The sequence below is a fragment of the Carettochelys insculpta genome, chromosome 1 (assembly GCF_033958435.1).
Source record: "Carettochelys insculpta isolate YL-2023 chromosome 1, ASM3395843v1, whole genome shotgun sequence".
Lineage (NCBI taxonomy): Eukaryota > Metazoa > Chordata > Testudines > Carettochelyidae > Carettochelys > Carettochelys insculpta.
This window is the reverse complement of record NC_134137.1, coordinates 144,589,863-144,604,943: the sequence shown is the minus strand read 5'-3', so window position 1 is coordinate 144,604,943 and position 15,081 is coordinate 144,589,863. Positions and strand designations below refer to the sequence as shown.

Below are 15,081 nucleotides of genomic sequence, written 5' to 3'. Positions count from 1 at the left end.
TCACCCACAAAAGTAAATAGGTTGAGAACCACTTCTTTGGTCCAATATGGCAATGCCTGTGTTTCTAAGTGTGCACAACTACTTTGCTTCCCTAAATTCTGAGACCAGCTATGACAAGGACAGTGACAATGCAAGTTCTCCACAACTAAATCCAGTACTGAGGCTTCAACTAGAAGGGACTGCCTCTGAGATTAGGAATGTGTCCCTGCTGACCAGCCACTCACAAAGATGCCAGTAAATATGGCTTGTGATGAACAGTTTTGTGATGTCAGCACCTGTCCACCACAAAACAAAACAAAAACAAAACGTGATGGTGTAGCGAAGTCTTAACCATTAATGTGAGAAAAACCTAAACAAAATTTGTCTCAAACGGGCAAAAATTTGACATGATAATCTTGAAGTCCAATTTTAATAAATAGTACAAAGACCCCAGTGTCATTCACAGTGAGAAGAGACAGAAACTGTTTTTAAAAGTTCCCAGTGTATTGACTGTAGCCAATCTTCAGGTTACCAAATTCAGGGCATTACAACAGAAGATTTCTTAAACTTCAGAATAAAATTATGTCTGATATTACATCAGCACTCAGAGATACATCATCTGTATGGATGAACTTCTTTTTAAAATATATTTTACTACTCTGTTCTCATTCTCAGCCAGGTAATAACAACTTGTAATAAATATTTACACCAGAACTAACTTGCTAAGCGTTTAACACATCAATACATTCTCTGCAATAGGAATCTAATTTTTGCTCCTGTCATTAGATACGGTAAATAAATGGCATTGCCAATAAGTCCCCCTTAATGGGAAAACCTAAAAATTTACAGTTTGCATAAGGACCCTCAAATGTTTAGGGGAAAACAAAGTTGGACAGCAACAAGGGAAGGGAAATACTCAACTCACTTTTCCTCTGCAGTTTTTGGAGAAGGAACTTTTGGTATGAGCTTTCTACGTTGTTGAGCTTCTTCTAAGAGATGTTCGTCTTTAGGGAAAATTCCCACCATCAGATCCATAGTAGTTTTTATTTTCACGTTAGGATCCAAAATATCTGCTAGAGATTTATCTTTTCCTACAATCTCTCTGGCTAGTTCCTCAGACTTCCAGTCTTCCAGGGTCTTCTCTTTGGCCTTCACATAGCTGATTACAGGGATGGAGGCATCACTGTTCTTCAAGTTGTTTCCAACTGCTTCATCTGGTTGTGAGTCAGGAAGTCTGGTTTTACTCTCGGGTTCTGGTTCTACACCCCGCCTTGTGTAAGCACAGAAACGTGAGTAGGACTGCTCAGAAGTACTGAGTGTTTTAATTTGGTCCTTCTCCAAACCACTCGGTAAGGCAGGAGGCTCCATGGTGCTCACGAGGCTCTGGCGACTTTCCTTCTCTGCATTGCTCTCAGAATGAACTATCTTGATCGGCACCATTTTTACTGTGGTTTTGTTATCAATCACTCTTTCAATTCTAGACAAAAAGAAAGGGAGATTAACTGTAGACCTTTTTATGCTGATTCTTATCCACAAATAGATGTTTGTATGACAACATAGATCAAGTAATTAACATGGACAAACCTCTTGCATCTCAGATCTCAAACCATCAACTTAAGGAATCTATCTACATTTTTGTATACCTTTTAAAACTAAGCTGTTATTTCACTTATGCAGATTTCCAACATTAGTTTCACATAACATAAAACAAGATTTTTCTATAAGCTACAGTATTGACAAAGTACTACACTTACAACTGTCTTCAAACATTTCAAAACATAAATTTATGAAAAAATGTACTTTTAAAAAAACTTGCACTAAAAACATGAAAGTCTCCTGATCAGAACTCAGTTTACCTTTACATAAATAGCAAGAAAGAAAAATATTTAGAACAGAGGGAAAAAAAGAAATAAAGCTACTCAAATTAATTATATTCAATTCTGCATATATATATATATTTTTTTTCAGTGGCAGCCTATTGCCGGGATCCTTTAATTCATGCTGCCAGATGTCTTGTGCTTAAGACAAGATGTTCAATCAAGGAACACCATGTTTTTAAATGGTAATTTAGATTTTAAATTAGAAAACAGCATGTTAGACAAAAAGCAGCTCTGTTTACACTACAAAAGTGTATGTGCTGTATGTACAGTATAAAACCAAAAAATAGAGCGGGTAGTTTCAAGTTTGAAGAAAGTTTAAAATCATTACTCTGATGTTGTGGGTTTGGAAGCCTTAGCCTAAGCAAAGGCAGGCAGCTAAAAAATCTGGTTGCTGCTGGCTAGCTTTCTTTTAGATTAGTGATTGACTGACACTGACACACACACACACACACACACACACACACACACATATATAACTTCTTGGCTATATGTGTGGGTGTGTCTCAGAATTAAAAATAAAGCTATACTCTCCTGTACTTTCATGGAGAACAGAAAAAAGTCAACATTGTACAACTCTGTAGTACTAATGTGTATATCTATATCTGTATGAATATACAGACTATATTGCACTCACTCACTCACCCCTAAATGAAATGACACACGCAGATGATATTTTGCTATACTGCATATGTAATATTTTGGTAGGTCTCAAGAGAATTCTCTTTGAACGAAGAGGAAAAATCACACCTCAGATCCTTCTGTAGCAAAGATCTTTTCAGACTGTCAACAGTGCTCCCTCTGATTTTTTTTTTTTATGTCCACGTATAGAATGAATTTTGTTATGTACATTAACATGGTGATGATGTGCAACACATCACCTCCATACGGGTGTCCATCACAAAATCCATTCTACACATGGACAATCTGTGGCGGGGGTAGGGCCAAGGGGTTCAGAGTTGCGTGGGGGACTGAAGGCTCTGGCTGGGGATGTGGGCTCTAGGATGGGGCTTGGTATGAGGCATTTGAGGTCCAGGAGGCAGCTCCAGGCTGGGGTCAGGAGGTTTGGGTGTGGGAGTGGGCTCAGGGCAGGAAGCTGAGGTGGGGGGGTCTGGGTGGGAGTTAGGATGTAGGATGGGGTTGGGATGTGGGACGCTTACTTGGGACAGCTCCTGTTTGGCTGTGGGGGCAGAACAAGAGGCTCAGTATGACCCACGTGGCCTGTGATTCCCAGCCAATGGAAGCACGACAGGTGCAGCTCCTGACGAGGGCAGCACGGGGACTGAGTTTTTGGGCTCCGCAAAAACACCACTCCATCTGGGGTAGGAGGAAGAATGGTGGCATTCAGAGCCGCCTCCCACTACCAGGAAGGGCTGGCCTGGAACACCGGGGCTTTATGGGCTACAGCAAGTTGTCCGGTCTGCTGTGCCTACGGCCCTTTACTTAATCCAGCCTTGCTGCTGGGGCCAGTGGAGTGAGTCTATCCCCTGCCATGGCAGCTCCAGGCTGTGGGTGGAGGCTCATGCTTTTCCTCTGGCCACAGCTGCTTGCTCCTTGGTGGAGAGGCACACTCCTTCAGCTTCAGGAGGGAGCTGGCATAACTGGGGGAAAGGGACCCCTCTCCAGCTGCGGCAGATACATATATGTCAGCCCCGAGCACCTTGTGCAAGGCTAATCAGGTAGCTGCGTGGCCGTGAAGCTGAGAGGGAACCCTGTCCGTCAGTCATTTTGGAAAGTTCACACTCAACATTGCAAGCTCTCTCAGCTCATGATTCAGCAAATAACCTAAGCATGTATTTAAGAACCAATTACTTAAATTGGACTTATGTGCAAAGACCATGTTCAAGAGCTTTGCTGAAAAAGGACCTTGTTTCTTTCTTCCCCTTAAAAAACCAACCACCCATAAAGAAGAAAGAAAAGCCCACCTCAAAAAGGAAAGACGTATTCTACACTAAAGTAGTGAGCATCATTTGAGTGACAGTATTATCACTCTGCTGGTATCACACATATAAGGTGAGATTTTTCTACAGCACTAAGCATTATCACAACTCATATCCACCTAAAGTCAGTGACGGTAAAATTTCTCTTGACTTCAGTGGAAATAGAGACAGACCAACTTTGAACGCTTTTGAAAATCCCGGCAGCACATTCAAGATGCGTGCACTACATCATACACAAGACATGTCCTAATTTTTGTAGGATATTCAAACCCTCTTAGAAACCATACTTGTGGTTATTGCTATGCTGAGCCGATACCATGGCTTAATTGTTTCCACAGCATAAGGGTACATAAATTATCCAAGAGTGGCTGTTGCTGATCTGCGGCGAAGCCAGGCTCCCATGAGGATCCCAGGTTTTAGTCTGCACTAAGAAGACCAAAAAAGAAAAAGACCCTGGGAAATTTGCATCCAGCCTCTTGTACTTGAGAAGTGACTTTCCCAGAAGTTCTGTAAAATTCAGAAAAAAGAATTTGGAAAACAAAGATGTTTCAAAACTTCCCCACTGTTCACTTCATGAGAAGACTCATGGGGAGCCCCAATGCAGGGAGCTGGGCTCTGGGCAGGAAGCCTCAGCAGCAGCCAGGAGTGGAGCCCTGCCAACAACCCTATTGCAAGGAGCCTGGATGGCGAGCTAGGAATGGATCCCATTCCTCCTCCCAGCAGCCTCATCGGGGGAAGCCCAGCCAGGAACAGAGCCCCGCTCCCCCAGGCAGCCTGAAGGCAGGATGCAAAGCGGCAGACAGGAGGGGTGCTCCCCCAGTGAACCTAGAGGCCTCGCCTCCCATTGTCTAGCAAATTTCCTCATGTGGGACCACTCAGGACCCTATTGTGCTGGCCCAGGGAGGTACAACCTGTACTCCTGGAGGAATTTCGTGCCATTGCCCAACTCAGAATTTTGCAGCACTTAATCTTGTGTGTGCAGAATTTCCTTCCCCGCAACCTGAAATGGGATGCAGAGATGCTGGCTGCCAACAAGGGCTGCTGGACCTAGCAGAGCCCAGCATGCAAATGGCTACGTCTACACGTGCACGCTACATCGAAATAGCTAATTTCGAAGTAGCGACATCGAAATAGCCTATTTCGATGAATAACGTCTACACGTCCTCCAGGGCCGGCAACGTCGATGTTCAACTTCGACGTTGCTCAGCCCAACATCGAAATAGGCGCTGCGAGGGAACGTCTACACGCCAAAGTAGCACACATCGAAATAAGGGAGCCAGGCACAGCTGCAGACAGGGTCACGGGGCGGACTCAACAGCAAGTCGCTCCCTTAAAGGGCCCCTCCCAGATACACTTTCATTAAACAGTGCAAGATACACAGAGCCAACAACTAGTTGCAGACCCTGTATATGCAGCACGGACCCCCAGCTGCAGCAGCAGCAGCCAGAAGCCCTGGGCTAAGGGCTGCTGCACACGGTGACCACAGAGCCCCGCAAGGGCTGGAGAGAGAGTATCTCTCAACCCCCCAGCTGATGGCCGCCATGGAGGACCCCGCTATTTCGATGTTGCGGGACGCGGATCGTCTACACGTCCCTACTTCGATGTTGAACGTCGAAGTAGGGCGCTATTCCCATCCCCTCATGGGGTTAGCAACTTCGACATCTCGCCGCCTAACGTCGATTTCAACTTCGAAATAGTGCCCAACACGTGTAGCTGCGACGGGCGCTATTTCGAAGTTACTGCCGCTACTTCGAAGTAGCGTGCACGTGTAGACGCAGCTAATAAGAGACAAAACTGAGTGGGGGGGGATTAGGAGGAGGGAACAGAAAGGGCCCTGCAGCTTACTTCAGGTAGGGTAGAGGGTGTGTTTGGGTCACAGGGGGTACAGCTGGGTTCAAGCAGTCAGAGCTTTAGGGACACAGAGCATGGGAGTTAATTCCTGACCGTCTTGGTTAATATCCCCAGCTGGACCTATTCTCTATGAATTCATCAAATTATTTTTCAAATCCAGTTATGCTTTTCCCCTTCACGCATCTCCTGACAATGAGTTCCACAGGCTGACTGTGTGTTGTGGAAAGACATTCTTCTTTATGTTCGTTTTAAACGTGTGGTCTATTAATTTCACTGAATGACCCATGGGTTCTTGTATTATGTGAAGGGGTACGTAACACATCCTTATTCACATTCTCTACATCACTCATGATCTTATGAGCCTGTATGTCATTCTCCTCATGTGCATCCCTTCTCAAAACTGAATAGTCACAGACTTTTTAACCTCTCCTTGCATGGAAGCTGTTGTGTGTGCGCTGAATTTTTGTTTTCCTTCCTGGTATCCTTTGCAATTCTAATACAGTAAAAGCTGGATTATGTGGAAGTTGGGGAAGTGACATGCTCAATTAACCAGAACCTGCTCTGCCAGTGGCCACCTGGCAGGGGACAACAGAGCAGGGACAGGGTGGCTTTCTACCCAACGGTGGCCTGCAGCCACAGGGCCAACTGTCGGGCTGTCATCTGAATCAGATATCACCAGCAGAAGGTTGACTTTCTTTTTGGTGGTTTAGATCCTGTAGTTTCTGCATTCATGTGTGACTCTTAAGGTTTCTGAAAGCATGATCCACAACTCCTCTCCCTACGATTTTAGAAGGCACTTCAGACTCTTAAACCTGAATTGAGCCCACTATAACCAGGGCTAGATTAATGCAAAGGCTCTAGGGGCTGCAGTTAAGGGCCCTCAGCCTAAGGCAGGACCTGCAAAAGGATCTCCAGGCTACCAAAAGTCCAGATCTTTTTGCACTGCCCCTCTTAGCCCAAGGACCTGGCTGCAGCTCCAAATGTCCCCCTTTTAATCTGTCCTTGCCTGGCAGGTGGGAGGGTGCTGGGAAGGGAGAGGCAGCTAGATGCTCTGTGTTTTCTCCCCTAACCAGGCTGGACCTGCAAGTGCTGGCTTGCAGCCATCAGGGAAACTCCATTGTCACTCTGTTGTTACCTGCAAGCATTGAATCAACGGCTTCTACTGGCTGGGAATTGCAGCCAATGGGAGTGGCAAGGTCAGTGCTTCTAGGTGCGGGCAGTGTGCAGACCCACCTATTCCCTGGGCTGCAGTCAGGGATATGCCAGCTTCTTCCAGCAGCAGTGCAGAGCTTGGGGGCAGGTAGGGAACTGGCAGGGGAAGCTCCAAGCCTCTGTCCTCCCCCACCATGTGATCACTTGGTTTTAAATTGGAAAAGGACTCATATACAGGGTCTCACAACATCTACTAGTTCCACACCCACAGAAGAGGTAATACGGCCCTGGCTTTAACCTGAAATATCTAGAAGAATGCAGGTAACACAGAGACAGAGACAAATAATTCTCCCCCAAGGAGTGCAGGCACAAATTAAATTGATGCATTATTTTTAACAAGTGTCATCAGCCCTGAAGTATGCCTTCTGGAATGGCGGCTGAAACATGACTGGGTTCATGAACATTTAGCTTATCTGGCACTAAAATACCTTTCACACCCTGCTGCAAAAGTGCTACGTGAATCCCTATTCTCACTTTCAAGTTACATTGTGAGTAAGAAGCAGGCAGCATTCTCTCTCCCAAATGAAAACCAACTTCTTTCTCTAAGTGACTACCAGAAGTAGTAGGACTGAGTGAATCTGTAGGCTCTAAAGTTTTACACTGTTTTGTTTTTGAGTGCAGTTATGTAACAAAAGAAAAACCTACATTTACAAGTTGCACGTTAAAAACAGAGTTGCAATACAGCACTTTTACGAGATAAACTGAAAAATACTACTTCTTTTGTTGATCATTTTACAGTGCAAATATTTGTTTTTTTACAAGTACTATAGAATGAGCCCTGTACAATTTTTATCTTGTGCTAATTGAAATCCATATTTGAAAATGCAGAAAAACGTCCAAAATATTTAACACATTTCAATTAACATTCTATAATTTAAAAGTGTGATTAAGGCTGTGACTAATCACAATTAATTTTTTAAATCAGGATTAATCGCATGAGTTGACTGCAATTAATTGACAACCCTAATAAAAATGTGATGCCACTTGTTCACAACCATCAGCAGGTTGCTCAGGCATGTCAAGCTTCATTAAAAACTTTTATTTGGGAGAAAACAGGCCACTAAATTTATAATTTGCAGATAACAGTAAGTGTACCTCACATGTAAGCTTTTGGAACAAGTGTCATCAAAATGAATGTAATGTTTCTTGCACAATAACTACTTTAGCTCCCTGCAGGTAGTGGAGTGGAAACCACCCACAGGTGAGGAAAAACATGTCCTGTATTGAGATGGTTTCTGTGATGGAAATTCTAGTTACAACTTAAGAATGGAACAGGATTTTTTAACTATCCTTTAGCAAAAAGGAAGACAGACCAGTGGAATGATTCCAATGGAATTAACTGGAATTTCAAACATGGTTTGGTTATCTGTTGTAGCAATTTCTATTGTCCTACAGAAGACATGTTGGAAAGGTTCATATGGAATAGACCTGAAGGAGGTTTCTTCATACTTCTTCACTAAAAGCAACAGCCAAGTATTAACAAAACCTAACATGGGGAAGAGGCTTCTAAAAGGCACAATACCTTGCTGGGTTCTCATCCTGGACAGACACAGGAGGTTTGTCAGTAAGCTTCTGTGGAGCAAACTGAGGTGAAGGGGACCTTGATGTCTCCATCCCAGGTTTCTGAAGGTAGCGATACTTTGCAGACAATACCGGTTCAGATTTAAGATGTGCTTTCTCTTCTAAGTGCTGAGACACATTCTCCGTGGATGCTGTTTGCCAAAGCCCCTGAGGATGAATATTCTTTAGTTTTCCATTGAATGCTGCAGGACTCTGAGTGAGAGAGAAGTAACCTGTAACTACCTCACCAGAGGTGGGGGAAGTGGATTGTGTGGGCTTGATGGGTACAGCCAGCAGAGATTCTGAAGAGGTGCTGAGTGATGTGGCTTTGTCCTCGCACCTGTATTTATTATCTCGTTTGGGTGGCGGAGGTCTCTGAGGGGCAGGTCCACGTTTCTTGTTCAGCAATGGCAGGTCTGTCCACTGACTATCGTCTCCTCTGCCTTGTGGCACATAGGACTGACTCTCACTCAATGTTTGTGGCTCAGAACAAGTGAGATGGGGCAAACCGCAATCTTTGTTTTTCTCATTCACGTTTTCCTGGGAGTATCTGTAATCACTGGGCAATGTTCCAGACCTTCCCCGGCTCTCCTGAGATAAGGTAACAGGTTCTCTTGTTGGAAATGGTCTAACAGATGCCTTCCATTTGTGCCCTAAATTTTGGTCCAGCTGAGCCCTTTGTTCTCCCGTTGTTTCTTGTGGGAATCCTGTATCAGCCTGCCTGAAAACAGAAGAAAAATCATTCATCAGTTCCTCTGCTATTATTTCATCCTGTGTATTGCTACAGAAGTACTGGGAAGGTTGGAGACAGATCATATCTGCCATAACTGGAAGCAACAACCTACTTTAAACATATATTTTATTTCTAATGTAATGTGATGAGTCAAAGCACAATGTCCATCTAAATTAGGTTATGTTATGTCATACAATGTGACATAACCTTGAGTTAGCCTGAGGTACTACTCTGCACATGGCATATCTGAACATCCAAGAGTATTTTCTTCAAATTTTTAAGTGACTTAAAAGAATGGATTCCTTGTATGGCCTTCAACACTCAATCAAAATTTATTTCAATGTTCAAGTAATGTATGGAGTGTCTAACTAAACGCAAATTACCAAACAAGTTTTCTCTCTATTTTAAAAAGGCATACTAGATGTTAAAATTCACAGACACTCATTCATACAGCAAAATTAATATAACTGTGGAGATTAAATATGCAGATACAAAATTACTGATGCAGAATGAATGCATACTGACAAAAGCATCATATTCACTGGTACTGATAAGGTGAGGGAAGAGGAGGAAAGGATGTCTTTTAGAAAGAGAAAATAAAGGCACAATATTTTGGAGAGAGGTTTATTTAGGCGTAACAAATAAATTAGATGAAGCCTTTGTCCCTACAGCAGGAAGTGTTGCTATGGCTAACAAGTCCCATCTCATCTTATACAGATATTTTTGTTTTACTCCAAGTCAGTATTTCTCTTTGCTTTGTTGTCGCCATTTTGAAGCAACTTAAAAATGGTGTCAAACATAAGAGGATAGACGAGTTGTGCTCACCAGAGAAAGACAAATCAGAAAGGAAAGCAAGCAAAAGTACCTCTGAGGCCCAGAAAGAAGGCAGGTTTGTTCTCTGCTTAGGGAAGGCTGGACAGACACCGTGAGCTTAGAAAAGAAGCTGTAACAGAAAGTAAAAGGCTTCAGAGTACATTAATTCATTTGTGCCACTGGTGGTTTTGCTAATCTGTATTTGGAAATGGAGACTGGACAAGTGTAAAAGGGACTATGATTTTGATTTAAAATACCCTGGATATGACTAATGAAACACAACAAAATGAAATCTGACATTAAGTTACATTGCCATTTTATCAATCTATTGATCTCAATGTGATTCTACAGGTTAAACCTTCCTTTACGCTTACTGCAGGTGTTACTTCCACAGGCAATAAAAAGTAGTACATCTCATAGCTAATTTCATTTTTAAAAGGCAGCTCAAGTTGTGCTATTTTAACTTCAAAACGTCACAGAGTTTTTGCCACCTCTCTTCCAATGCACCTTAATTTAAGACAGAGGGTGGAAAACCTTAGAACAGGCATTGTAAGGATCACCCATAGTTAAACCCCCCGCACCTGTTTTTTTTTCTTTTGAGTAAAAGACCAAACCTCCATATTCCCATAACACACACTAAGCTTAGTCCCTTGCATCAAGTACATCATATCACAAATTATGCTGCATCACAACATGCGAACTTGATAGATGAATTAAGTCATCACTATCTCCTAAGTAAGCTGTCTGGAGGCACAGTTCAGAAAGTCAAGCTGCATGGATGGCATTGTACATTTTGCTCAAAAGCCGATGCTGTTTTCCCATAGGGTTTGCAATGTGGATATCCGTAGTATTATAATTTTGTTCCTCTATTTCACTAAGATGCCCTAAAGCATCCTGTTTCTTTCCTTCTAAGGCTCATAAACCTGACAGTGTCAAACAAACAAAAAGCCTGATTTCAAGAAAAAAGGTCATACGAGACATGACAAAGTGGGAGATTTTTGTAATATACACACTAAGTCTATGCGTGCCTCAGCTTCTCTATATGCTGCATTGTTAAGCTAAGACACAGGTATCACTGGTGTCTAACTGTCTGGGTCTTAAGTCCCATATTAGTGAATCTGCCGAGAATACAATGGCAGATCCAATTGCCCAGTCATTGACAGCTAGCTACAATGACCATAGTTTGCCTCACCTCTCTATAGGAAGCCAAGCAGCATTTTCCCAGTGGAAGAACGGAAAATGAGAGGGAGGTGAGGTATGGGCTGATGAAAACAGGCAGGCACACCTGGGAGTCTTGACAGATCTTGAATAATGGGGTTCACTACAGCATGGCAGGCTCTCAGCTAACCAGTATGGACTGGTTCTTTGTTCCTCTACACTAGTGTAAGAACTTCCTCTGCTGTGTTCCAGATATAAACACTACTGTTTTGACAACTCCGTGTGAGCATCACGGCAAATGCTTGGAGAAGTACACCAATCCCTGAAAAGAGTACAATTCTCCATCGGGGTCTGTCTCAGTTAAACTCACAGAACAGAGAGCTCACACTGTGAAGCAGAAGTACTGGAGTTTCACGATGTGTGGCTGATTATGGAGAAAGGGGGAGATCTTAGAGCAGCTGTTCCCAACCTTTTCACTGGTGTGGATCCCCACTCAGCCACCAAATCATTCACAGACCCACATCAAAGCCAATTCTAGTTGCTATGTACACTTCATTTAATGAAAAAGTAAACTACAACATAGATTTTCAGGCAGCAATTAACATTATTAGAAAATATTTAATTTAAAAATAATTTATTGTAACTTTGCAATTTATTCAAAACATTTTCTATGCTCATTTTTATTTATCTTTTATTTTTCCATGGACCTCCTGCAACACCCTTGCACATCCCCAGTTGGGAACCACTGCCTTAGAGGGGCTGGCACACTGAAGAGGTTTCTCACAGAGACTGCTCCAAAGTGGGGATTAGAATACCCATCTTATTTATCTGGGACAGCAGGCAATCCTGTCTTGTCTACATGGTGCCAGCAAAGTGCACGAGAGGGCTGCATGGTCTATAGCAGAGCTGAGCTAACTTTTTTACATCGGGCTCCACTTTTCATCCTTGCAGTTTGCAGCCCCCAACCCCCGACTCCCAACCTGTCTAATGTAATCCAAACTGATAGCAATTTTGGTTATATTCGTATCTAAAAAACCCTTCCAACACATGTAAGAAAATACTTATGTAGTATTTAAAAACTTTATTAATGGGTATATAAATGTATAGACAAAGGCTACACCTACCCTTATGAGGAATGTCAACGACTGCTACACAATTTTAGGTATGCCACTTGCGTACCTAAAATCAATTTTGTAGCCGTCGACATTGGTCCTTGTCCTCACTGCAGAATGCTGGTGGGAGGGCTCCTCCCGCTAACATTCCTTAATCCTTGCAACTCACAAGGAGTTGCAGGGTTGACACTAACCCCAGAACACTCCATTTTGTGCATGCACATAATGGTGCCCCAGAAGACCGAATCTAAGCGTTCGCTCTTCCACGGCCAGTGTAGACCTAGCCAAAGAGTCAGCTTTTGACAGCAAAACAGTGGAGGTGTTTGCACTGCAATGCTCCTCCGGCTGATGTAACTGCCCTGCTATGCCAACATATTAAAACCACCTCAACAAGAAGCGTAGGGTTTTTGTTGGTGCAGTTGGGGTGAAGTGGTGCCTGTGTACAACCTGAATTTCATATAGCACCTGTTGGCTGTTATTTTTGTCAAGTTCAGGGCGTTGCTGAAGCTGTGAAATTGACAAGAAACACACTTCCCAGCTCCACAGTTGGGCTGCCACACCAGGCTCTTCAGCTTGGGCTGCCACCTGGGGCAAAACAGCTGGGGCTCAGGATTTGGGGATTCAGCCCTGCTCCTGCTGAAGCCGTGAGTTCCAGCAGGAGCATTCTGCAGGGATGAAGCCCAAGACCCCTCTTCCCACTGGGCAGAAGGCTCCACAATTATTCCCTCTAAACAGCCCAGCTGCATAGATGCCTAATGAGTCCTGCGTAGGGGCTCAGGGTTGCCATGCAAAGAGCTACCACAGCCGGTGGAGAGGCCCTTCTTCCCAATATGGCAGCTCCCTGCTGGGCCAGGGGACCACGTCTTCCCCCAGACACAAGAGAAATGTGGAAGGAACTGCAACAGCCAGGAGAGATGCCTTCTCAAAGTTCACCAGCAGCATGGACCTGCCATAGCCAGAGAGAGGTGCCTCTCCCCACTCCCAACCCAGCCTCCCAAGAGTGACCACAGCCAACAGAGAGGCACTTTTCACTTGGCCTAGAACTGCTGCAGTGTGAGAGGACTGGGGAGAAGCTCTCTCTTTCTCACCTGAGGGAGCTTGTTCCAAAAACCTCTCAACCCAAATCCCTCAGGTCAGCCCTCTGCCCCAGCCCTGAGCCTCCTCCCGTTAACCAAACCCTTCATCACCAGTCCCATGGCAGAGCCTGCACACCGAGCCAGAGTCCTCACCCCACAACCCTGAACCCCCTCCTACACAACAACTCCCTTGTCCACACAGATCGCCCATGTGCAGAATTAATTTTGTTATGTCCACTGATATGGAGGTGATGCGTCACATTTTTGCCTTCAACTTCCTGAAGGGGAGCTCTAAAGAGGAGGGTGAGAAACTGTTCTCAGAGGTGACAGATGGCAGAACAAGGAGCAATGGTCTGAAGTTAGATATTAGGAAAAACTACTTCACCAGGAAGGAAGTGAAGCATTTGAATGAGTTGCCTAGAGAGGTGATGGAATCTCCATCCTTCGAGGTTTGTAAGTCCTGGCAGGGATGACTCAGTGGAGGTTGACCCTGCTTGAAGCAGGGGGCTGGACTAGATAACCTTCTGAGGTCCCTTCCAACCCTACGATTCTATGATTCCATATTGGTGCACACAAAAGACTTCATTCTGCACATAGACAAAAAGTCAGAGGGAACACTGGGCCCTATCCCAACACCCTGCTGTGAGTCAAGAGGTTCTGAGCTCCTTCCCACCTCCCCCTCGCAAGTCTGGTAGGTGGAGAATGGGGGTGGGATTTGGCAGGGGCTCTGTGAGCCAAACTGTAACTGTAAAATAGCCGTATGCAGCTTGTGAGCTGTAATTTGGCAACCCCTATACTAAAAGGAACTTAAAACTGACAAAAACACCACAAAATTCAGGGCATGAACCTCATTTACACTAAGGCCTCTTCATGCTACTCTAGGCAGGGTACAGAACACCAGAACAGCCCTACTGGGTCAGAACAATGGCCCATCCTGCCCAGTATCTTATCTCTGACAGTGTCAATGGCAGATGCTTCAGAACCACGGAATAGAACAGGACAATTCCGAGATGCAAAGAAGTGGGAGTCAATTACATTTTAAAAACAAATCTACACATTTACACTGTTTTAAGGACCCTTTTCACAACTACAGTGGAATGGAGAAATGGTGTAAATGGAGAATCATGTCCTCGGAATTAAGGGCCTGATTACTGAACCTTTACTCACATTTAATCTGATCTCACAACACTGACTTAGACAATTACTTTCCCTATTGAATAGTAACAGAGAGGTAGCATTCAATGTGAAGAGGGTTTGGCATTTAAATAACTCCAGTGACTTTAATTGAAACACTCACATGAGTAAGAGCTGCATGATTAGGCCCTATGGTCTGAATACCAATCTCTGTCAAAAATAACAACCATTGTTCCTCTCCCAGGTAACTGAAGTTCAGTTTGACTTTTTTCCCCTGACCATTCGCGATTCCAGATAATCCCTTTAGCGCTCTGATTTATTTTTATTAATATAAGTCATAACATAATGGCAAAGGTTAGGTACACAGAAAAATCAAGCTCACAACATAAGAAGGTGCACAGATGTGAACTGCATGCACTGCTGCAGCTTGTCTGCAAAGTCTGTGTTGAACTTGACATGCAAACCAGAACTGTATTTACAAGCAAACAGAACAGAGTGCACTATTAAGCTGACATGCTCACATATCCAAAATACATTTGTTCTATAGAATTCCTGAGAAGTTCTTAACAATCCATTGGCTTGGGCTATAATGAAAGCTTTGTTAATAGTACTATCATCCTCCAAAATAAAATGAAA

At 43.8% G+C, this 15,081-nt stretch overlaps 1 protein-coding gene across 2 annotated transcripts in view; it reads right to left on the bottom strand.

Moving 5' to 3' along the window:
* The window catches only part of SHROOM2 (shroom family member 2), a 194,123-nt gene that overhangs the window by 14,843 nt on the left and 164,199 nt on the right, over positions 1–15,081 (bottom strand). For both annotated transcript variants that reach the window (XM_074992723.1, XM_074992733.1), the window contains 2 exons: positions 8,382–9,140; positions 905–1,456 (listed from right to left, as the gene is read on the bottom strand). In XM_074992723.1, coding sequence (XP_074848824.1) covers positions 905–1,456; positions 8,382–9,140 — 1,311 coding nt within the window. The remainder of the gene's footprint in view (positions 1–904; positions 1,457–8,381; positions 9,141–15,081) is intronic.